Genomic DNA, 25,972 nt, shown 5'->3' with positions numbered 1-25,972 from the left:
GTACTGGTTGATACAGGTCTATATGTCACTTGGATACACTTCCTTCTCTTTTAGTTTAATGTTGTGATATGCTGCCTTTTTATGTGATTCCATTTGACAGATACTGTACAGACACTAAGACTTTTTAAACCACGATGAAGTATAAGTTTAAAATTTTTCCATATATTACTGAGTTATAGCACTCAGCTGTAGGCCATATTGGAGAGAATAGATATTAAAATAAAATAATAGCAGTACTGTAAAAAAATATAACATTCACAGCCATGTTTAATGTTCTTATTTTCCAAAAAATGAAAAAAAACATTTTATTGTAAACTGATGATAAATGTCAACATAACAAATAAAAATAGTCATTAAAAAAATATGCCAGCATACCTTCTCTCATTTTAACACCACAATAATACTTTAAAAAATAGGATTTTGAATATATCAAACAACAACGTCTACCTAAAATATAAGATGTTCTGGTCAAGACAAAATATGACACAGTGCTTATTTCACACATTTAAACCTATAGCTGACTACAGAAAATACCCTTATAAAAGTAATAATACTGAAAGTTTAAAAAATTCATATAAAATGGTGTACCATCACCTATACATAAAAATTATGACTTAGAATACAACAAAAATGTTGAGTATTTCTTTGATACTAGCTGCACCATTAAGAGGACTGCCCAGGAGGAGTTACAGCAAAGACACTGGTGGCAATGGCCCATCATTCAGGTGACGTGTCCTCACTCTGAACTGTTTCGGCATCCCTCTGCAACAATATCAGTACAAACATTTCATAAATCAACAATGTACAGGCTAGACACACAAATAAAAATGTGATAAATGAAAAGCAATAATCTTCATGCTCTAGTCATATAGAGGACAGCTGCCCAGTTGTTGTACTTCCTCTGAAAACAATAATCACCACCATCTAGTCAATTATACTCATCAATAGATATGAGGCACTTATTTTAAATAAAACACACAATACTGAACCACTTCCCTCCTAACAAAGGTAAAAAATCACGATACCCAACACACCACCCAAAAACAAACAGATAAGGAACAATTAAGAAGCAATCTGAAAAGATAGCAGATAAAATAGACACACTTGCAACATGGGAATGTATCAGGCAAAACTTGTGACCAGCATGCATCCAGGGCAGAAAAAAAAACGACACAAGATAATACTACAAACTGTTCAGAAGCAGCAGAGAACAGCTTGCAAGAAAAGTTTAAAAAATTCCCTTTGATTCGTTACGCTGTGCGGTATGCCTTAGTCTAGCTACTTTTCCCAAGCACCATCATCATAATCATTTTACATTTCCAGTTTCCAGGATACTGTTGGCAAGCCTCTTCCATTCTGTCTTATTGAGATACGTTCTGTTGTTAATGACGTCCTCCAGTGTCCTTCCCCGATCTGCAAAGTCAATCTTTACGATGTCCATCCAGTGGGGTCTTGGTCTTCCCACCATCCGTTTCCTTGCCACACGTCGCTCCAGATCAGTCTGGACAGGCTGACCCGATCTAAGAATGATGTAACAATCCCAGCTTCATTCCTCAACTTGTCCAGTTTGGTTTTTTGAATTGTGGACCTAAGGAACTTAATCTGGGATGCCTGCAACCTTGATGAGTCTTTCTTAGTGAGGGTGCATGTTTCAATACCATACGTTAAGATTGGTATGAAGTACTGATTGTACGTCACCAGCTTTGATTTTGTTGGTACTTTGGTATCCCAGAGGAGTGTTCGTACTTGCTGGTAAAAGTGAGAGCTCTTCTGCACTATATTTGCCACCTCCCTTGTGATTAGTGTATCTCGAGATATTACACTGCCGAGGTATGTAAAGCTTTCCACAATTTTAGTGGATGGTTTCCTAGCATGATGTTCTCAAGCATGGATAGCTAAATTTTAATCATACTATATCCATTCTTAACTTTTACACAATGTAAACAATACTGAAATTATATACACATAATAAAAGAGATTTGATGTTCTTTCAGGATTTAAACATGTCATTCTGTTATGAAGTAAACAGCCCACCTGGTGGCAATGATTGTTAAGGCATCAGCTCTGTATGGTCTGACACTGTGGTTAGCTAATTTGAGTCCCACAAGAATGTTGGCCAGCAAGGTAGGAGAGGAGGTGGTATACAATTTATAATCACTAGATTGCATACCATAAGCCTGGGTTCAATTCCAAAGCTCTACGCAGTGTTCATATGGAGCGAGGGCACATGACGCTGTTGATGGCGATTTGTCCATCGGATAAAAACGTAAAGCCTTGAGCGGACCCCTTGGTGTTACTCGAGAGGAGTAGGGTATGTGTTGACACCGGGTTTCACCCACTCTCTCCCTACATCATTATCACCACACATCCCACCCCTAGACGTGCACCACCAGGCCTCTCCGGAGGCTACACATTATCAATCAAACATTTTCTTTTCCAGGCTTTCTCTAATGGTTTCTGTTAATAAAATCATTTTTTTTCCATATATTTTCTAGTGTCATTTGAATCTAGCATTAGTTTTGACAGACTGTAAAAATCACAGGTTATATGTTAAGTCAAAACTGAAAAGAAACTGGCTTCTATTTTTTTTTTTTTTTTTGCTATTTGCTTTACGTCCCACCGACACAGATGGGTCTTATGGCGACAAAGGCCTAGGAATTGGAAGGAAGCGGCCATGGCCTTAATTAAGGTACAGCTCGGGCATTTGCCTGGTGTGAAAATGGGAAACCATGGAAAACCATCTTCAGGGCTGCCGACAGTGGGGCTCGAATCCACTATCTCCCGATTACTGGATACTGGCCGCACTTAAGCGACCGGCTTCTATTTTAACAAAAGGTAATGAAATTAGTGAAGAGATTCATGTTATGAAAATAAGGTGTAATAATATGCCAAGTGAATGTAGCCTCTGTGGCTCAGGTGGCAGCGCATCTGCCTCTCACTGCTGGGTTCCATGGTTCAAATCCCAGTCACTCCCTGTGAGATTTGTGCTGGACAAAGTGAAGACAGGACAGATTTTTCTCCGGGTACTCCAGTTTTTCCTGTCATCTTTCATTCCAGCAACACTCTCCAATATAATTTTGTTTGTCAGTCATTAATCATTGCCCCAGAGGAGTGCGGCAGGATTCGGCTGCCAGCACAATTCCTATCTTCGCCGCAAGATGGGGGCTTCATTCATTCCATCCCTGACCTGGTCAATGACTGGAAAACAGGTTGTAAGTTTTTATTTTTTTATTTATTTTCACAAGGATCATGGGAATGGAGATACATTCACTTGGCAAATTATTATACCATATTTTTATAACACGAATGTCCCTTCTCTAATTTCGTTACTTTTTGTTACAGTTTTAGTTAAGGATATTATGTTGCAACTGTTTCTGATAGAATAATAATAATAATAATAATAATAATAATAATAATAATAATAATAATAATAATTAAAAAAAGCAAGAGAGGAAGATCATCAGGAAAATCCTAGGAGCAAGATATACCCAAGATGGTTACAGGCTACAATCAATCAAAACAGAAAAAGTTTCAAACATTGAAATTGACATTAAGAAAAGACGAATGAAATTCGTTGGACACCTCACAAGATTACCAGAAAATCGACTGTCAAAAAGAATATTAAATTATGTTAGCTCACTTAAGAATTCAACACCTTGGCTGGACGAACTTCGAAAGGACCTCAAAAACGCAAACATATGTGCAACAGACATTTTAGAAAGAGACATCTTCAGACACAAAGTCAACAAGTGGGAAGTTACATCAGAGCAACCAAAGCAAAAACAGTGCAGACCGAAATGGTCGGAAGAACGCAAACAAGCCTTCTCAGAGAGAATGAAAGCCTATTGGAAGAACAAGAAGAACCCAAAGAAAGCTTGATTGAGTTGTTTGCTTAACGTCTTCCATTATTGGGAGAATACGCTAATAATAATAATAATAATAATAATAATAATAATAATAATAATAATAATAATAATAATAATAATAATAATAATAATAATAATAATAATAATAATAATAATAACAACAACAACAACAACCCTTCACAACCATAAGAAGACAAGATAGTAAAAATAAATACAAAGTGCATAAGTTGAGATTTTATAATCTTAGGAGTCTAGTTTTAGGCTGTATTAGTTTTACACTGGGAAGAAGCAATTATTCTTCAGCAGCATTAATAATTATACTTCAAACTAAAAAACTTGTGGACGATGTCATCGTTAGGTAATTTCTTACCTTAGCTGTATCTTCCAAGTCTTGTGTGTGCTGCAGTCCAGCACAGAAATGTAACATTAAGACAGCCAATGCCTGGACCTTCTCGTCTGATTTGCCTATCAAGAAGGCAATTTTAGTGTGAGTAGTAGGGTCTTTTGTTTCTTGTTCCTCACGGGCCAGCGCCATACGAGACTGGGTCTCTGCATCGATGGCAGCCTTCAATTTCCCAATCTAAAGAAGAAAAAAAAGTTACCTAAAAGGAAATAATCATTTAATGTACATAATATGAATATACTGTATAAACCAGTAATTATCAAGAAATAAGCAAGCCACAAACATACTCTTATTAGGGTCATCAAGATCTTATACACACTGTGACCCCCTAGCCAATACGATGTAGCACCACATTTTGCCTGCGAAATTGTTGCCACTTGGAGAGGCATCAGTTCAGTGATAAAGATTTCAATTCCCGTATGGAACTTGGAATACTGAGTGAGTAAATTCATAATTCCAATATAATTGGTCCGTTATTGAAAATAATAAAATATCCAGCTAACTTATTCTTGGTTGCCAGCGTTTCACAGTTGGCAGCGTTTCACCACAGTGTACCATTTTGGGCACATCAGTTGGTCATTAGCACATCTACCAAGACGCATGGCTAGTGCATTCTGGAGTCCGTCAGTCTTCGATTGTTCATTCAGGTGGAAGAGTGTTTCTGCTGCATATGTGGCTTCCAGTTTTATAATTGTGTTGTAGTGTTTTAATTTGATACAGATGTTGATTGCTGTATGGAACCTGAAATATTCGTCCCGAATGAGTAAATTTATAATACCAAAATAGTTGGTCCGTTATTGGAAAAATTTATAATGTCCTATAATGGACCAGCTATATTGGTGTTTTAGTTTTATGTTTATGCATAGGTTTTTATTTTTTGTGGATGTCCCAAGTTAATTTCTGTGCTTTATAAGCAAACAAACAAACAAACAAACAAACAAACAAACAAACAAACAAACAAACAAACGCAGCTAGAGAAACATGGATAGCAGATTAGCAGTAATTTCAGAGCCGTTTGTTTTACCACATATTGTACAATAACTTCAGAAATGGCAATGATGTGAGCCAAATGTTCATTTCTGATCAAATGTTCATATGTAATGATGATGATATTTTATGAGAGTATTCTTTAGGCTTTCTCAATTATAAAATTACTAGCACAGCATTTCACCCCACTGTGGCACTGCGCTCATCAGTTGGATAGCAACACCTTCCCAAGACAATGGCAGCTTCTTTTTTTTTTTTTTTTGGCAACGGAAGAATGGAAAAGGACTAGGATTGGAAAAGTAGCAGCTGTGGCCTTAAGTTACAGCCCCAGCATTTGCATGGCGTGAAAATGGTAAACTACAGAAAATCATCTTCGGGACTGCGGACAGTGGAATTCAAACCCACTTTCTCCCAAATGCAAGCTTACAGCTGCGTGACCCTAACAGCATGGGCGATTTGCTCGGTATGGCAGCTAGTGTGGCGTTGAGGCACCACTGCAAGCTTCCATTTTGAGCACAAGCAGAGACATGCACATCAAAAAGAGCGCAATTTTCAGTCAATGAAATTAGATTACGATTCCCTGTTGGGAACTTAATTTTCGTTAGAATTTCATTATTGCATTTTAGTATGTGTCTGGGATTTTTTCCTCTCTAGGGTGCAGTTTATATCTGAAAATAATGAGGATGATAAACAGAAAATACAGCACATTTGTGACACATTGTAATAACTCCAAGTCTACCTTTACATAACAGTACAAATAATAATGTACAATTTGCTATTTCTTGTAAAATTTCAGGTCATTTAGAAGGCAGAATAATAAAGAAAAATACATTTAGAAGAACTAGTCCTTTTAGTAACTAACTTCTACAAACAGTATTACTACTACTTCATATATATTCTTGCTAATGAGGATCATAAGCCATATTTTTCAGAGTAAATTTAACAATTTTATGCACCAAACTACTAAAAATACGAAACTATGATTCATAAACTACTCCCGACGAAACAAATAAAAGCAGCAAATCATTGGTTTAAAAACGAAAGCACGTAACTCCATTTCCTCTACATTTCAGGAGAGCCAAAAGAAGCTAAAATGACACTATATTTATAGCTTTCAGCTACAGTTACATGTATGCAAGATTTGGAAAAGTGTGGTCAAAGATGTTTAGAAATGTCTCCCTGACACTAAATGGAACATGAAATGTGAAGAAGTTACGTCCTGTAACAGCAAAAACGCATTTTGGAATTATGTTCCTCTGTTGTGAAACTGATGAACAATTGGCATGTAACATTCAATTCACTTCACATTCAAAAGAAATGTGAGAGAGTTTAAATACATACCATTTTATTGATTTTATCTTTACGTTCAGGCAGTGAGAGATTACAATATAATTCTTTCCCAGTTGATTTGGCTACAGACATCAAATCTTCATCATTGGGATGCTGAAGTAGGTGATCCAAAGCAGCCGAGACATCATCACCACTATCATTGTCCAGTAAGGAATGTGGGAAGTGAAATGGATTTCCTACCAGAGATGCCTGTAACACACAACTTATTTTGGAGTAATCTACAAAATTTTCATAATTTGTCTGAAAGCACCTCAGCAACAACTTTCTTTGATAGTAGCAGATTGAAGCCTCTTAAATTTCCTGACACACACAGTTTGAATTGATCAAACTATGAGCTTGCAGCACAAACAACTGATAGCAAATATCACAATATGCCTCAAAGAAACAAGCACACAAAAAAAGAACTGAACAGATTCATTCATAGTCTCAGAAAATAATTACAACTGACATAATATATTCTTTGTATAGTTTCATACTATAAATCACTTTGAATAAAGATGGGATTTTGAGCAATTCTTGCCAATTTCCTTAGTGGAGATAAGAAGACTGATAATTCCTTTTTATATACTGCAGGAAACTGCTGAAAATTCTTCTGCTTCTTAGAATCATATTTTTTACTTCAGTAGGAACCAGAGTTTATGTCTCGAGAAATGCTAGCGCCTCATTAGCCTCTCTAGAAAAATGGGCACACTTCCTACATCACGTGGTACACAGGGACCAATAACTATGCGAGACATCTCCGTTATCTTACTAGTAGGAAGTGTGAATTACCTCAGTTAACCCATGAGATGGATAGCAGAATCTGTCATTCCATTAGAATGAGAAAAATATGCACCCTTATACTTCTACTTTATTGAAACTAATAATTTTAGAGTGCATTTATAGGTACCCAGAGAATGTTATGGGCCTGGGAGTATTTAACAGAAATCCTAGAAAATAAAGTGCAATATAATACTTGTTCACAGCTTTTTAGTCTCAAAAGAAAAAAAAAAAATACATTGAGCATGATTCATTGTTATAAAAGCCATAAGATATTTGAAGGCATTCAAGCATTGGCCAGTAACTCTAAATCCTTGCAGGCTGCATTTCAAGCTTTAACTATTTGCACATTTTATTTTCTTCATTCAATTTTGTTCTGTAAATGAGTAGTTATAATTTTACAGTTAAATAAAATTATTTTATAAAAAGAATAGCAAAATTCAAAGGAATAACAAAACTCAATTTTTATTTAACTGGAAATATTTATTATCTTATGTAATATTAGCACAAATGTAAAATCAAAGAAAATCTAATGTACAGTATTCTGAAGGCAAAGAATTCTAGAAAGAAAAATGTTCTGCATGTGTTACAACAGATTTTAAAAAATTAGATCCTTTAAAACAGCTTGAAGAGAGATGTTTACACACACGTGTAGTGTGCAACGCTATTCACTGTAACTTGTGAAGTGCTGGGAGACTGAGATTTTTGCTGCTGTGTTGAGAGTCTCATGTGAGAGGAATTCCTATCCCTAGCAATCAGCATCTCTACTAATCTGTTTAACAACAAAAGTCAGTGTACCGCCCATGGATTTTCTGCCTGGTCCTTTCCAAACCTTTCTGGTGTTAGCACGTAAAGATTACACCCAGTTTTACGGCCAGATGCCTTTCCTGATGCCAATACTATGTGGAGGAATGAAATCACTACTGCATGTTTCTGTGGTGGTTGGTTGTGGTGTGTTGTGTGAAGAAGAAGAGTGTACCGAGACGAACACGAACACCCAGTGCCCTAATCAAAGGAATTAACCGTATGCAATTAAAATCTGCGACCCGGCTGGGAATCGAATCCGGATTCCAATGAGCTGAGGATCAGTCATTGATCATTCAGTCAAGAAACTGGATTATAAATCCCATGATAATAGAACCTTAGCAATATGAAAGACAAGAGAAAGAATACCATAGCAAATATAATGTTCCATACTATTATTTTACACAAATCGCTTAATACAGAAGAATTTAGGGACTGTGAATGAAGAAAGTATTAAATTATTAAAATTATAGGCTACAGAATTTACAGTATTTACACACAAGTATTATTTACATAATCATTTATTCTCAGGATCAAGTAATCAAGTTATTCTACTTTCACACACATGTGATCACTACATACCCCATTTAGGCTGCCTCATTTTAGCTTCTGTACACTCTCACACACACACTGTATCACAATCACCCATACTCCCACGTATTCAGAAACATACACATAAATAAGAAAACTGTGTTTTGTACAGAAGTTTTTCAATAGAAAGTTATTTTTTCTGTGGTGCGAGTTCATTTCACAGCTGAGCACAAAGAACTAAAAGCACTTTGATAAGCTGCTGTTCTTGTTAGTGGAGGAAAACTGAAAATACTATGGTTATACTGATAAACCATCATACTCTGTACTTTGACACCTAAGAATATATGAAATAAATTCAGAAAGTTTGAGGACTTAGTGTAGGCTATAATTTCTTTCCATGAATACTTCAAAACACTGATGGACCTTCAAAGCAATCCTTTTTTTTTTTTTTTTTTTTTTTTTTTTTTTTTTTTGCTAGGGGCTTTACGTCGCACCGACACAGATAGGTCTTATGGCGACGATGGGATAGGAAAGGCCTAGGAGTTGGAAGGAAGCGGCCATGGCCTTAATTAAGGTACAGCCCCAGCATTTGCCTGGTGTGAAAATGGGAAACCACGGAAAACCATTTTCAGGGCTGCCGATAGTGGGATTCGAACCTACTATCTCCCGGATGCAAGCTCACAGCCGCGCGCCTCTACGCGCACGGCCAACTCGCCCGGTAAAGCAATCCCTAAAGGGAATTATACACCTTGGTAAAAGCACTGGTAAAGCTTCTCAAAATGCTATGAAAGCTGTCTTTTACAATCTTCTGTAATGCCTTTAGCAATGTCACTTTTACCTCACTTGTGATGTAAAATGACATTTTCAGATTTTTTTATAACTAGAAAAGGACTGATGTACAAGTATCACATCTCAGGTTGCTAATGACAGGTGGACTCCCACAAATGATGAAAAACAGCCAGATACAGCTCCTTCTTTACTGTTGTCCTCAGGAATGAGTTCCAAATTGACAACTCCCTGAAAGTAAAGAACACTCCAGCATGACTTCTTTGCTGCAATCTTACCAAACGTTTGGATTCTACCTCATATTGCTACAACTTTGCTGCTATTATCCAAATTTCACTGATATCCAACATATTCAATCCCATCCCACTTTCTGACTCAACCAATACTCTATGGACCCCATTAATATTCATAATGCCCCACAGAATGCAAGTTCTTGTCAGATGGAGATGGGATATTGTCACTCCTATACGTTTTTGGTTTGCTGAAAACATTGTTAACAAGCTTTAAGGAATGTGAGAGATTTGAATGCTAATGGTTTAGGTATTACCAAGATGACCGAGCAGATAGAGGACCACGAGCTGCAAGTTCAGAACGGCTAGTTCTAGTCCATGGTAACAGATATCCAAAGACTCGCGATCCCTTACTCATACAGGTCACTACGGCTAAGACTAGGATCTGACAACGGGCACCTGCATCACAAATTATTTATGAAAATAAATTTGAACTCTAGTGATAGAATACATTTGACAGATATTTCTATAAGAGTATAAACATTATTGTTGTCATTACCTACATTATTTTTTTGTCAAGTCTCTCACATCTGGAAATACAATATGAATTTTTAATGTTTAATACTTTAAAGTAATGAGATCATGGGTGAAATTTTATATATGGTAAAATGACTAAATCAGTATGGGACGAACAAAAAATATTACAAGGGAAAAAAAAAAACAACACTTCCTGAATGAACACATATTTTTTGAGGAAGGAATATATTAACTGAATTTAACTGAACTTCAAGCACAGATGGTGGGACTTGAAGCCAGGTCGTTGGGATGGGAGATTGATGTGCTCTCACAAGTGCTAAACTTACTCTAACACATGTGTGCCACTTTTAGCCTATTTAAACGAAAGCAAAATTTTAAAATAAAAATTCCTTTCAAAAAATGGAGGGGGAGTTGAGTCTTAATATTTTTATCTGCAACTCTTCTGACCCATCCAAAATGAACCAAATCCAAGATGACACACCGTCTTTGTTTTTCAGTGTCGTAGCAGCATAACTGGAAAAAAATGTTATAAAACTAGTCTGATGGAAATTTAACTTCGATAAGAGTCGAGCAGTTGGTATGTAGCTATTTTGTACCATTACCCCAAACAGTCCACAGATGTCTACAAGATGAAGCTGTTGAGCAAAACTGACACAAATATCCTAATTTATAGGCAATAGTTTACAATAAAGGAAGCTCTGAAATTGAACCAAGGTGTACATACAAAATGATGCAGCTCAAGGAAGTTTAGATTTCTTCAAGTCAATGTCATTAAAATTTTATAACTGAATGTCAAACCAGTACAAGAAATTATAAATCTCTTCAAGGCAATGTCATTTATATTTTTTTAACAGTCCATTTCTCATGTTGAATATACTGCACTTCAGCTCTACATGAAATTCCATTTTAGAAATTAGTATGCTATGAACAGTCTAAAAAGAACAAATTACTAAACTTTCTTCAGCTTATCCCAGGTATTTCTGGGGTCGCTCGAGCCTCCCAGGTTCATTTTGGTTTTGGTCAGGGGTCCGAGACCAGATGCCCTTCTTGATGCCACGTGATTCTTGAGATGAAAATCTTGACCCAGGATCGACTGGGATTCGAACCTCAGCCTTCCGGGTGGGAAGCCAGCAGCTAAGCCACTGAGCTAATCATGCCCCCCGTCCCCAAAAAGTACAATATACTATCAACCTAAAATTATTTGCCCAGAGCAAATACCAAGGGGTTTTCATAGAATGAATCCAAATGGAAAATTCAGCTAGAATATAATATTATCCAAATTGACTGGAGTCAAATACAAATTGTATAACTAAACACCTAGGTCATACATAAAACATTAAAGATTCCATACAGAAATGATGTTCTTGAAATATAATAGAAAAATAAACATATCAAAATGATGAATATATGAGATTATATTCTGGGCTTGTAGGCAATGGTAGACTTGTGTTGGAAGCTTTCCATATTTCACTGGAAAATGTGCCCATTATTTTCGAGGAGTCTGTTCTCTCTGAAGATCAGTAGAGGAGAAGGTAGGAAAGATCATAATATGAAGATTAAGTTGGAAGTCAAGAGGACAAACTGGGACAAATTTTCATTTATAGGATGAGAAATTAGGGAATGAAATAATTTATGAAGGGAAATGTTCATTTAAGAAAAGCAATTAAGGAATCCACCACTTGGGTGACAGTCCTAAATGCAGATCAATGATGACTGATTGGATTGATTGGAGTGAGGACTGAACAGACTAAGGAGTTCCCTACCTGTAGAGGTTATTAACATAACAGTATACTGTAGGTACCTTCCAATTCCTTCAGTCCCCTTAGATCCCTTAGTATGACCTCTCAAGAAGTCTTGAGCTCACAATACCTGATGGTTTATCAAGGATTTATCTACGAGAGAGTCCAAAAGAAGTGGTATCACACGACAAGAGTTGTGAGCAGCTGACGATGCCTTCATTGCCATGATTCCATATTATCTCTGCAAGTCTTCATACCAATGTTCCAGACAGTTAAACCATCAGGTAAGATAAGAATCCATATCTATCATTCAACCACAACCATCTGTATCAAAAAGTGGGGTTATGTCCACTTTGTGGCCACCCGCACAGCATCACCCAGCACAAGACTCTTGTGCCTGTCTGATAAAAACATGCTGAAATACTGCTGCTTCTTTCATTGTTCTACTCTCCTTCAATCTCTCTCATGTCCTTGCTGAGAAAATTCACTCTTCTCTATATTTTCTTCAACCAACTTGAGTAACTATGTATCACACAGAAAAAAAAAAAAAAGAAAAAAAAAAGCAGAGAATTTTCATATCTCTTATACATTCCAGTCATTCAAAAATAAATGCAGAATTTTACTCTTGGACTTGCCCCAATATAGTGGTACATACATACACACACCAAGAAGACAAAATATCTAGACTGTTCTTGAAATAAACTTCCAGCTTTATTAGTTTATGTTGAGTACATACAGTACAGTGATAAGTATAGAATAAAAATGGCTACATGGATACTGGTGGGAACCAAAACACCTACAACCTTCCGATTTTGTTCCCGACACTCCGCCAATCGACCTACCATTGTCTCGCTCATTCTTGTCTTATTTGCAGGGATCCAAGCTACAGGTATCGTACAACGGTCAGTATAACTCTTAGAGTATCCGCTAGCTGCCTGCTGTGGGACATTCAAATTTAATGTTTAGCATACAAGAGGGCACACAAGTTCAAACTGGGAGATCCGATGGAAAATACAAAATTTGTGGGTTCAATTCCCGCCAATTTCCAGGTGGATATTTTGATTTTGAATTTAAACAAACACCTCTTTTGTATACTACTGTATAAAGGCTTCATTATCAATCAGACCATCTGATTTGAGCACAACGTTGGCCAGCCTATTGAAGTCCACCTTGAGAAGCAGAACATCTACTCACCCATAATACCATTCTACAAAAACAAGTACCAGCTGAAAATGAAAATGAAAATTATCGTCTAATGGATGGAGCTTGTGGCTCTATATTCACCTTGATCATGGAATTCTGAAAAAATTTGAGCTGCCTATGAACAACATTGATAGCACAGTTATCACCATCACACATGGGCCTGTAAACATTCTGAGATCTCGCTTGTTTGGACTGCCATAATTTAAACGTTCTACTACTACATTTCTGTAACATTAAAAAAATTCTGTATCCTTATAAGCTATACTTTGTCAATCGTGGCAACCTGTAAATGCAGAAAGTTGTCTATTCATTCAATATATGCTGTCATTGCACCTACAAAAGCTTAGAACTTTGGCTGGTAATAATGTTATTTAATAATGTTTTTGTTTTATGTCCCACCAACTACTTTCACGGTTTTTGGAGACGCCAAGGTGCCGGAATTTTGTCCCACAGGAGTTCTTTTATGTGCCAGTAAATCTATTGACACGAGGCTGATGTATTTGAGCACCTTCAAATACCACTGGACTGAGCCAGGATCAAACCTGACAAGTTGGGGTCAGAAAGCCAGTGCCTCAACCGCAAGAAAACTTTGGCCAGTAAGGTTCTGTCATTTAAGGTTCAATACCGTACGAATATTGTCAAAGAATTCTCGCTCTTCACAATATATGTGCTGCAGGTCAGTATTTCTACAAAAATATCACACAGCGGATTTCTCAGGCACAACAAAGATATACAAGGAGTATAATTGAACACTTCTGCTCAAAGGCCGTGGGAATACCCAAGCAAGCGCCATATGGCTTTTGACAAGTCTGGCGTGATAAGAAGCCTTGACAGCTGGCGCAGCAGCTCGCTAGTAACTATTGGACTTTTAAGGTGTGTTGTGAGGTTATTATAGCAACGGTTATGCACACTACTATGCAGAGAACATTTCTGGCTGTGTGTTATTTGCACAAGAAGGAGAAATCAGTTAAAAGACTCCTTCAAAAATTCTTTAGACAATTTCCCTGTTCCACAGCACCATCAAAACATTACGGGCAACAACTTGTTCACAAGTGGCGTAGTACTGATTCTGTAATTAATAAGAAACAAAAAACAGTGAAGGAGAGCAGCTCTCACTCGGGAGAAGTTAGAAGATATATGGGCAAATCAGTCCGTGTAAGTCTCTTCGGAGAGTAGCTCAGCAAACTGTTTCACATTCATCTGCATGTAATGCAACAAAATTTTTACATTAATACGATCTTACCGCACTGATTCGGCGACGAGTTCAATTTCATTTACTAGTTTATTTGTTTTATATTTATTTATTTGTCCTGAGCATGTATATAGCTGGAGAGTTCAGTTTCGTTTAGTTTCTATAGGCGCAATCATGCCGCTTCTTTGAGACGATTACGTCCGCTCGCCAATGTGGGCACTGCGCTTGATGTCACCGCTTCTCTGCGCTCCTATGCCTTGGTACTCTGCTACGAAGTCTTAAATTATACTCCCTGTATATATTCATGACACAATCTAATAAGCTAAAAGTCTATTTCAAGTAAAATGTAGTTGTGAAAGCTAAATATTAAATACCTTGAGAATGTTATATCATAATATCATGGGAAATGTCATACTCCTTTCGCCAGACAAGAAATACTATCAATGACATGATGCAATTACGCATTCAATAGTTACTGAGATTCCATGTTAACTTGAGCAAGTACATTAGAAGAAGGGTAGAGAATAGGAAAGACACTAGGAGATGAAACAGAAAGGATTTACTTCTTATGTACTAACACAACTTGGTATTAATAGCTACAAGCAAAAGAAAAGTTTCGGCAGTGGTTATAAACACAAAACAAAGTGAACAAAGAGGCAACCAATCATGTGTTCACATGTAGCAAATAATGCACCTGAAATTCTTTCCAAAATTTCTAAATGTTTCAGCAGCTATGTTATGTAAAAATAAAACTGAAACTAAAAAAAAGTGCCAGGAGAACAATACAGATCAGATGAACCCTTGGAGAAACAAGGAGGCTACAATCAATGAAGCAAGGAATACTATGAAATGAATCTGCCTACATTTACATCAGCAATTATAGTTTTCCAATAGTAACCTAAAAAGCATAACACAGATTTTACACTGTAAAACAAAATTTTAAAATTTAATTCGTATTACTTCATTCAGGTAAAAAGAAGATAACAATGCAATGCACATATTAAAGAAATACACTATATATGTATAGAAAAGACACAGAGAACAGCAACTTACTGTGTACTTTCAGTGTGTAGGCATGCGTGGATGAACCACATCAAACTAGGGTTGTCACTTGTCCTGTGTTGTACAGGACACCCCATATTTGAGGTGAAAATTTTGCATTCCGGTACTAGTTTAATCTATTTAAAATAAATTATGTATTGATTGGTGGAAAAGCACTTTTCTTATCTATACTTCCGTATTATGAACTGTTGTCCCGTAGGAACAACTGTCATTTTTTGGTCTCTAAATATTTTAAAATCCATATTTGATTGGAGCGCCATTGTTCTCTTTGGAGCCTCAGAGAAGGAAATCTATTTCCAATAATGTTTTTTCTGTATATTTTGTCATACCTAATACATTGTACTGTATGTACCGTACTGTATGTTAGTTTCTTTTACAAATTTCATTAATTATCTTATTCTGTTAATGAAACTAATTATAACCTAATTGAAATTGGTACCTTGCATTCCAGAGATAGTGGGTTCAAATCCCACTATCGAGAGCTCTGAAGATGGTTTCCTATTTTCAGATCAGGTAAATGCTCCGGTTGTACCTTAAGGCCACGGATGCTTCCTTCCCACTCCTAGCCCTTTCCTATCTCATTGTCGCCATAAGACGTATCTGTGTCGGCACGACAAAAAGCAAATTGTAAATAAATAAAAACACGAAGGTATCTAACGTATCATTTTCAAGTATTTATGAACTGTCCCTTATTTTTGTGAAAAATTGCATACTTTTAGGTAAATGTCCCTTATTTCTTATATAAAAAAGTGGCAACCCTGTATCAACCCACTCCTTGTCCTCTGAATCCCTCTTGCAAGACCTGCACCACTGTTACCAGTACCACCACCAAAAGTCTTAACCTATACAAGGACAACATGACTGCAATTTATCTATCATCATCTACCATCAATGCGACCTGTGTCCATCTCCACCAACACTCTAGCCACACAAACAGCCTGGCTAGTGGCCATGATCGTTAAGGCGTCAAGTCTATAGTTCGAACACCAAGGTTAGCCAGTTCAAGTCTCACTGGTTGAAAAAATAACAAGACAAAATTTCCTAGCGAGATACCAGGAATATGTAAATGCCGAAAAATACAAGAGATATTTGGCCATAAGCTTACACATGACCAAATATAATCATAATTTTACTACAATAGAAAGATACTTAACCATTTTGCAAACTTTATTTATTTATTTTTTTGCTAGTTGCTTGACGTCACACCGACACGGATAGGTCTTATAGTGACGATTGGACAGGAAAGGCCTAGGAATGAGAAGGAAGCGGCCATGACCTTAATTAAGGTACAGCCCCAGCATTTGCCTGGTGTGAAAATGGGAAACCACGGAAAACCATCTTCAGGGCTGCTGACAGTGGGGTTCGAACCCACTATCTCCTGGATTTGCAAACTTAAAATAAGGGTAAATTAATGAATATTTTAGAAAACATTCGTATTGAGATTGATCAAAAACAAAACCCTAGTCAGAATGTAAATGAAATAACTGACAATATAAAAATACTGTTGGAGTAGGCTTCCAATCTAGATTTACGTATGTACTGCAGGAAGGCCATCAAGAAGAATCCGGATAAACATCCCGTGCATCTCTCCCATCAGCTTCACTCCCCACGACATTTCCCCTACTTTCTCCTCCGTTTTCCCTCTTTCGCCTTACTGTATGCTCCTCTCACAGCCACACACACGCTCAGTCAGCTGACAACATAAGGGAAGAAGTAAACATAGCGGGACCAGCTGGGAGGTAAGCATTATGATTGTTCCTCCGACACACTACCACCGTATATTCACAAGGTTTTTTTTTAAAACAATTTTTCTTTCAGACTCTCTTCAACATCTTAAAACTTTAGAACAAAATCTCAACCTTAACTTCGGTTATTCTTAAGAAGATTCCACTGGTCATCGTATTTAAAATTTTAAACATTTTAAGTCTATACTCAAGATATTTAAAGTACATATTTCTCCAGCATATTCAAGAAATAAGATCCCTTACATACGAATTACATCTGAAACTTGAACACTGACTTGTTGAATGTTTTGGCTCAACATGAACATTTTATCTGATCATAAGTGTTTTTATTTTGTTTGTGTGTACAGCTAATGTGGGGGCATTAATCCTATGCAGGGAGTCTCAAGATAGACTGTGTTAAAAGGGTATTAAATTATTGGTCTAGATTAAGACGAGGTGGCGGCGGTATCCTGTTGCAGGAAGCATATAGATACGAATTGGAAGGAATGTATGATGAGGGTTAGCTAGCAAAAATTCAGAAATTGGGTATAGGATATATTTGGCAGGAGGGATGGAAGGGGAATAATAGTAGAATGCAGAGGGCCCTGACAATGAGTATTAAGGACATCCAGATGCAGAATTGTGTGGAAGAAAGTAGAGAAAGTACTTTGCTCAGCCTGTTCTATACGGTCTATCAGATCTCCAACTTAAGTATAAGATTCGGAGATGGAAGATTAAAGGGTGGGATATTATGGTGGCTGATGGGTTTGCACAAAAATAAGGGATGGATCAGGAGCAAAGAGAGGTCTCAGTGCATACTATGTGAGGCTAAGCATGATGACCTACACTTACTCTGTGATTGTATAGGGACAGAGAAACTAAGGGCTTAGTTTCTAATTGTAAAGCAGCAAAAAATATGTAGGCAAAAAGATGAGCAAAAAATTACTGTATGGATAGCGAACCAGTGGAGAAATGACAGTGGCCTGAATAAGTTCTTATGCGCAGTGCAAAAACAATCTCAGGGAAGTGCGAGGTAGCATATGATGTAATAACCTGAAATGTAAGTAGAGAAGCCAGCTTAAGTAGGTCAGTAGGCGATGGCACTCAGCACTTTAAATGTTATGAAGTCGGTGGTAGTGATAATTCTACCAGACATGCTGACAGGATAGGATACAGAAGTAGGTCTTGCATGGTTGCTCCATTCTTCCTCTCTCACTATACTGGTCTGTTAAGTAGCCTTAGCAGATTACACAACATTCCCCAGTACCTGCTTTGCACCAGACCTTACCCAGAAGTGAGTACTTCGGGTAGGTGCGGTTTTCATTTTACTATAATCCCTAATAGTGCATATTTAGGCACGTGAGAAGCCTCACGCTGGCCGGTAATTCCTCCATTAGTTCAAAATCCATACTGTCTTGTGAGAAGCCTCACATCTCCTGGTAAGAACAGCTCAATAGTTCGTTAGGGCTAAGCGGCTCTCCAGTAGTGAGTGGACCGTGTGCAATTATGTTTACAATTCAACTTTAATTATTAATATCTTTGGGATTAATATTCAGTTCTTGCTTGGTTGTATGAATTTGAGCACTGTAATGGGCTAAGGCCTGTAATTTCATATAAATATTGAAATAAATATGGAATTTTAATACTTTGTTTGTGCCGATTTTTTTACAGTTTTTTTTTTTCTAAGCTGAAGATGTTCCGCATTAGGAATGAAACATACTTTTTAAAATAATGTAACTAAATTTTAAGCAGGAATATGTTTTATAATTACATAGACTAGCAGTAAAAAACACATAGGTATTGGAAGGTGGGATTCTTCCTTCAACCTAACCTTAGTTGGTTGAAAGTATCTTCATCAGAATGTTGACCGGCAGGGTAGGAGAGGTAGTGGGTGGTATACAATGTCTAATCACTAGACTGTGTGCCAAAAGCCTGGATTAAATTCCAAAACCTCTTCTCAGTGCTCATATGAAGTGAGGGCATATGATACTGTTGATGGCAAATTGTCTGGATTAACTTCCCAATGCCAACTCCATGTAGAGTTCACCATTTCATGTTTCTATAATGATTGGTAGTGTGGTGCATTGTGTTTAAATGAAGAGGTGTGAATAACCAAGCTCCTGAATCAGAGAAGGAACTCACCAGATGTGGCTAAAATCCCCAACCTAGCTGGGTATCGAACCTTGGGCCCTCTGAACTGAAAGCAGCTATACTGACCATTCAACCCTGGAGCTGAACAGAGCAGGGAGTAAGAATTATTCTCCCTATTATTCACCCTGTATGGTACAAAGTAGGGGAAGTCGACAAGGAACAAAAAAGGAAAGGAACGCTTATCTAACTTTCTGGCCAGGTGCTTATCTGGCAGTAAGCACTGATGTTAATCCAATCCCAAAGTCCCTCAAGATGAAGAGGTGGGAAGATGGAGGGTAAATATTCAAAGGACTTTTTCAATGAAGCAATCGCCAACCTGCGAGTAGAGATTACTATCACAGTCACTGTAGTGAAAACACAACCGTCTAACTTGCATAGATTCAAAGTTTAGTCAGTGTAGAAATCTGAGTAGAATATTGGTTGAGATGCTGTTATGGTAACTTCACGTTACTGAAAGTATGTGTGTCTGTAAGAAAGCCAGGAAGAGAGATATTCAAACAATGCCTAAGGTCTCACTTTTTATTGTAGGTACTATTATATTCTGGCTGTTAGACCTCTTGTCTGAATGTACTCTGTCAAACTTGTGAGCAATACCAACAAATCATACCCAATGCAAGATTTCCATGACTGCACACCTGTGTCCACAAACCCTTGTTTGATAAGTGAGTTTGTTGGAGGCTGAGGAAAAATAAATAAATGAAAGTAGCAGAAATGGAACAGATGAGAAGAGTCCTTTTATGTGTAGACTGCCATGTATGAAGTTGCAGAGATTGTTCTTATCCTTTCATGTTTTCATGCTTGTTCTTATTTCTTCTTTCTGTTGCTCTTTCTTCCCATACCAACCTGCTGTTACATTTGTTTCATTCTGTGTTCCTTTCAAAGTTCCTCTCTTCCTATATACAATTTGATTTGTACTGGTTTCTTTCCATTATGTCTATTTGAGCCATTATGCTCTTTTTATCGTACTGTTCTGTGGTTTTAATATCTATATATGTACCCAAGTGCTCCATTTCTGTTATCCTGCATTTCTCAAATCAAGACAAGATCTGGCAAGGTGACCCCCCGTCAATGAGTACCGTTCCTGCTTTCTTCATGAAGCAGGGAGGCAGAAACTAGTTTGTAGGAGTTGGGAAGAGATAGATGCAGAAAACCTGCGACTGATGAAAAAGCATTTCTATGGGAAGAAAGCAGTGTATGAAGATATGTAGAACAAGTCTGAGTCTTTGTGTTTCCATGTTTACCATTATCACATCTTTCTCTTGCTCTCTCTTTCCCTACTGATATGTCATTAATTTAACCTAATTTTCAGACACAACATTAAGATGGTGGGGTTCGAACCCACCACCTCTACATGCAAGCTTACAGCTGTAAGACACATTTCACACAGATGATTTGGTTGGCAAGTGTGTTTCTATCCTATCTATACAATTTAATTCAACAACCGCTCATTCCCTACCGTAACTTATTTCATTATTACAGTTCTTCAATATTTACGACCACCCTCGTATCCCTTCAACTCGTATCCCTTACTCAATTCCAGTAAAGCACCCTGACTCAACATCTCTCTTCCCACACACCACCTCCCCAACGTGAAAGCAGTGTTCAGTAATGAACAACAGGGATTATTCTTACAGTCTTCTCCTATGAAAAGAGGTTATACAAACAAACAAAAAATGTTGGGATATGTGCAATGATTTCCTTGTATGCTTGATTCTGATCAAGTCAGTTGCTATTCTTTATCCATTTCATTAATATGTATATTCCATTTATTATTTCAGTTTCTGAAGTAGTTAGAAATGACAAATATGGTTGTTTCATTGTTGCTGATACAAGTTAGGCACAACTTAGTCAACAGCCCTATGAAGATTTTAGGTAATTTGTTATTTTGTGCTACTGTCAAGTCCAGTGCAATAGTAATTATTTGGTGTTAGGGTAGTGAAACATGTCCAGGGTTTTGAAATTAACTTCCTTTCAGACATTTGATTTAAGTTTGTGAGTGGATAGGTTGGTTCTCCCTTAGTTTGTCAGGTTTGGTAACGGTCGCCCAACCCTCGGTCAGACAGTCTCAGATAGTACCGTCTACTGTTGCATACGGTAGCAGGATGTACCTGACCTGACAGTTTACAAAACATCTCTTGTACCAATTCTAACATATGGACTGGAAGCAGGAACGTTGACTAGATCTGTACAAAGTCGCCTACAGGCCACTGAAATGAAGTTCCTTCGATCATGTCTCCAAAAAACAAGGAGAGACAAAATAAGGAATGAAAGTATTCGGCAACAACTTGGATTGGACAGGAGCATGTTGGAAACCTTAGAATTAAGCAGATTTGATGGTATGGACATATGAGAAGGATGGCTCCAATTAGGACCCCAAGAGCATACTATGAAAGAAATGTTGTTGGTAAGAGGCCCAGAGAGAGGCTTCGTGATAGTTGGGAAATACTGGCAGAAAAAGGTTGAACATTAGCTGTGGATGGACAGGACGAACTGGAAAAGGCTCGTGAACACCCGCACCTGGCTTGCTTCGAGCGGAAAAAAAATCAATGATGATGATGATAATGATGAGTATTATGTTGCAATTGAACTGTTGTATGGAAAAAAAAAAAAAAATCCTGTTGAGGCTAGTTAATCCTGTGACTCCCTGAAACAATTTTTATATATTGAATTTAATTCAGAAATTACCATATTTTAAGTCGTGTTTCTGAGTATATGCAAAGTTTTTGCCAGTTTTTGTGGTAAAGAAAACGCGTAATTTTCAAGGAAAATTCATTTTTTGTGTATTCAAACTATACACCTGGTACTTAGATGGACATGGGTCTGGAAATGCTTTATTTCCATTTTGGAACTAATTTTCTACAACTCTACGTATTAATCATAGAAAAAAACACAGGAACAGAACATACCAGTGTAATACATGAAACTCACTCTTAAACGATATGTTCAAAATTTTATCCTGTTGACACTGATACATGCAACAACCCGCTATCGCACAGAATCCTGCATGCACTGATGTATCCCTGGAGGATTGCGTATGGTTTTGCAGCCTTCCACAATATGGGCAAAGACACTCTGCATCTTGTACTGGAGTTCGATACACAAGAGCTTTCAAATGTTCTCACAAATGAAGGTCTGGAGAGTGTGGAGGCCAGGCAAGAGTTTCCAGACCCATATCCATACAAAATATTTTCTTCTACATGTGAGGAATGTGTCCTGCAAGTTTGGCCGTACCCTATTGTTACACCCTGTATAGAAACTGCGATTTAGGTGAAAAAAGAAATGTTTAACAGCCTCGCCCTCTCCAGCATCAACCAGTTTCCCTCCATCCCCAGCGCATGATTCTAAGAACATGACTGACAAGTTCCTTACCACCCCTTCAAGGTATGAGGACTTCACACATCTCCCTCAACAGAGTCGAGTCTCTAATCATGTTACATTGGGCTAGTCTATAGTTCTAATCACAGCAAACTTAATTAAAGGTGGCTATTTCTGACCTTTTCATTTCACATCAGAGCATAATACCGTTCATTGGTTTATTTTTGTTTCTCTGGATTTACTTCATGCCAGTTATAGAGAAATGTCAAAAACATGCTCCATTGGTGAAAAATATCTAATTCCCTCCATGGGAACTTAGAATTTTCCATTCGGTTATAGAGAAAAGCGGTAAGCGGTGCATGAAGTCAAGTGTTAGTTGGGTAGATGTGGAAACCTTACGGAAGAAAAAACACAGTTGTGATGTATAGGAAAAGGCTAGATATTCTGCATGCAAGTGTACACTGTCTGGTGTTAACTTTGTATAGGAGGATATCATCTACATACTATAGCAAATTTATTATCTTGTGAGCACACTTGTTGTGGATACTGATGCGAAAAAAGGAAGTTTGTATCATCTTTGCTACACTATTTTATTAGACATTTTCCTCCACCCTCAATGATCTGTCAACATCTGAAACTGTTGCACAGATATAATGAAAATTAACAAGTACCTTTTCTTAAAAATTTTACCAGACAAAAAATGTAAACTTTTTTGAATTTATTGATCCACCTACAATGTGGTCTTTGAATTTCCTTTTCATTCTTGTGCATATTCATTCATAATTAAGATTTCTGTTTTATAATGTAAGAGAAGATATGTGATGTCATTTGTGTGGAGCGTACTCTCATATGGATTATCTTGGACAATCCAAGAAGAGGATAGGAAACGGCTGGAAGCATTTGGGATGTGGCTCTAGAGGTGAATGCTAAAAGTCAGTTGGACTGAAAAAAGAACCAATGAAAGTATCCTGTGAGAAATGCAGGAGAAGAAACAGCTGATGATAACAATACACAGAAGAGCAGCTAAATTCATTGGACACACAGTGCGTCATAATATCTTTCTGACCAATCTACTAGAAGGAAAGATCTAAGGAAAGGAGGGAAGAGGTCGACCTAGAAAGCAATTCCTTCAAGTACTGATGCAAAACGTTGGTTGTAGTTCCTACTGTGAGATGAAACGACAAGCTGAACACAGAAGACAATGGTTGAATCAACAAGGCATTGCCTTTAGATATTGATTGATTGATTGATTGATTGATTGAAGAGAGGATAGTGAATGCTAATTTTGCTATGATCTGAACAAATACAGTGTGTTAGTATACCTAGGTACACCAGAACAATTGTTATAGTCTTCCTTCTCTTTGTAAGAAAACTTGTTTGTAGTAGTGTCTTCATAAACAAATGTCAAAGGCTCAAGTTGGTTAATTGTTCAGAGGAAGTAAGAAAGCAAACAATTTTTAGGTAAAATGTTGGTATTCATTCACGTTTAAAAATTGGAAACATATTTGCAGCCTAGTAGATATTTCATTAGCCCAGAATGATTTTTACTATAGTAGTAACATGCATAATTCAGGTATGAAAACGATTTAGGTGCCTCCATATTTTCTCAAAGACAACTTTTTAATATTACTCCGATGCAAATGGGAAACCTGTATCTAACACCATTAGCTCATTGTATGTCAAATAAGACTTATGGTCTCAGAGCACTCTAGTAGAGTATGCATGCAACTGTTGCAATCCTGAGCAACAGAACACAGCTTGACTAGCTTTGTCAGTTTTAGATCTTGTCTTGAGGTGCCAGTTCCCAGTCAAGTCAGACAAGCATCATTCCTCCACAACAACAAGGGCTGTTAATGCAAGAGGTTGTCTGATAACAGTGTTGTTATTGTGGTATTGAACTGTTATCATATGAAAAAAATAATGAAAAACCTGTTGATGCCAGTTGATCCCGTTGAATTCCACCTGTGAATTGTAACTCTTTGGAACAGCAGGCTTCATAAATATGACTCCCTGAAGCAATTTCTATACATCCAATTTAAATTTTAGGTATGTCTGACAACCGCCACCATTATCTTCTGGTAGGCAGCAGATACAGATGAACAACGGAACCTGGAGAGGAGTGGTGAACGGTTCTCTTTAAGAACAAGCATCATAATTGTCTGCTAAGAGGACAAAGCAGGATAAAGATGGTGCCAGGAGCACTGCCTTTCAAGCTCATTATAATGACTTTGTCAAGTTTACTGCCAGAATTATGAATAGTCATCAGACACTGCACAATTCATATAGCAAGATATGATTTATTTTCTGTGTTATACCTAACATGCCAGCCACTGCTTTGCTTTCTGCATGTACTACATCCTGCTATTACCGAGCTCGATAGCTACAGTCGCTTAAGTGCGGTCAGTATCCAGTATTTGGGAGATCGTGGGTTCGAGTCCCACTGTCGGCAGCCCTGAAGATGGTTTTCCGTGGTTTCCCATTTTCACACCAGGCAAATGCTGGGGCTGTACCTTAATTACGGCCACGGCCACTTCCTTCCCACTCCTAGCCCCTTCCTGCCTCATCGTCGCCATAAGACCTATCTGTGTCAGCGCGACGTAAAGCAAAAAACATCCTGCTATTGAATATCCCCTTCCAATGGGCAGAAATCAATGGAATAAAAGGTCACTTCATTGTTTGAGGAGTAGTACTGGAAGATCGAGGGACAACCTCGAGAGGAAACCAAGAGAGAACTTCGTGATTGCAGGGAAAAACAAACTACCCCATAAACTGTCAAAAATGCCCTATTCAATGTCCACTTCAAGAATCATTCGACCAAAGAGAGAATTGCTGTCACTGATTAATGGATGGACTCAGTGTGACTGCAAGAATTAACGTGCCGTGTATTTTGTGTAATGTAATGTGTACATTATGTTTGTTTATATTTTTACTGCCCATATTCTATTATCGCTCCCACATAAAATTTAAAAAATATAAAATGGCCTCTAAAGTCTGGCAACATGAACCCAAATAAATGTCTCGGACCAGCTGGAATGATGCAGAGACTTACTCCATACCCTCAACCACCTCTGGTGGTTCATCACTAATCATCAAAGAGTGGGATAAGATAGACAAGAATGATCTCAATATCCTTCTTAAAATATAACACAAAAGACCTGAGCAAGTTCCAATGTGGTTCTGACAGTCAAATTGGAGCAAATCATCATAAGTGGGAATAATTTCCCCCTAAATGCCTTAATGCAATTACTTTTGTTGCTGTTTACTTTTGTGAAATATGTTTTTATTTCAGTTCTAGAAAGTGTGCTTGTTGATTTCCTTGACCTGTAGGCAATA

At 37.4% G+C, this 25,972-nt stretch overlaps 1 protein-coding gene across 3 annotated transcripts in view; it reads right to left on the bottom strand.

Moving 5' to 3' along the window:
• Window positions 1-247: 247 nt before the first annotated feature.
• Window positions 248-25,972, bottom strand: part of Pdzd8 (PDZ domain containing 8) — a 134,887-nt gene continuing 109,162 nt past the window's right edge. For all 3 annotated transcript variants that reach the window (XM_067143488.2, XM_067143489.2, XM_067143490.2), the window contains 3 exons: window positions 6,598-6,795; window positions 4,237-4,446; window positions 248-762 (listed from right to left, as the gene is read on the bottom strand). In XM_067143488.2, coding sequence (XP_066999589.2) covers window positions 718-762; window positions 4,237-4,446; window positions 6,598-6,795 — 453 coding nt within the window. In that variant the 3' untranslated portion in view covers window positions 248-717. The remainder of the gene's footprint in view (window positions 763-4,236; window positions 4,447-6,597; window positions 6,796-25,972) is intronic.

This window comes from Anabrus simplex, chromosome 3, assembly GCF_040414725.1.
Source record: "Anabrus simplex isolate iqAnaSimp1 chromosome 3, ASM4041472v1, whole genome shotgun sequence".
Classification (NCBI taxonomy): Eukaryota; Metazoa; Arthropoda; class Insecta; order Orthoptera; family Tettigoniidae; genus Anabrus; species Anabrus simplex.
The sequence above is the reverse complement of the archived record's forward strand: the minus strand, read 5'-3'. Positions and strand labels throughout refer to the sequence as shown.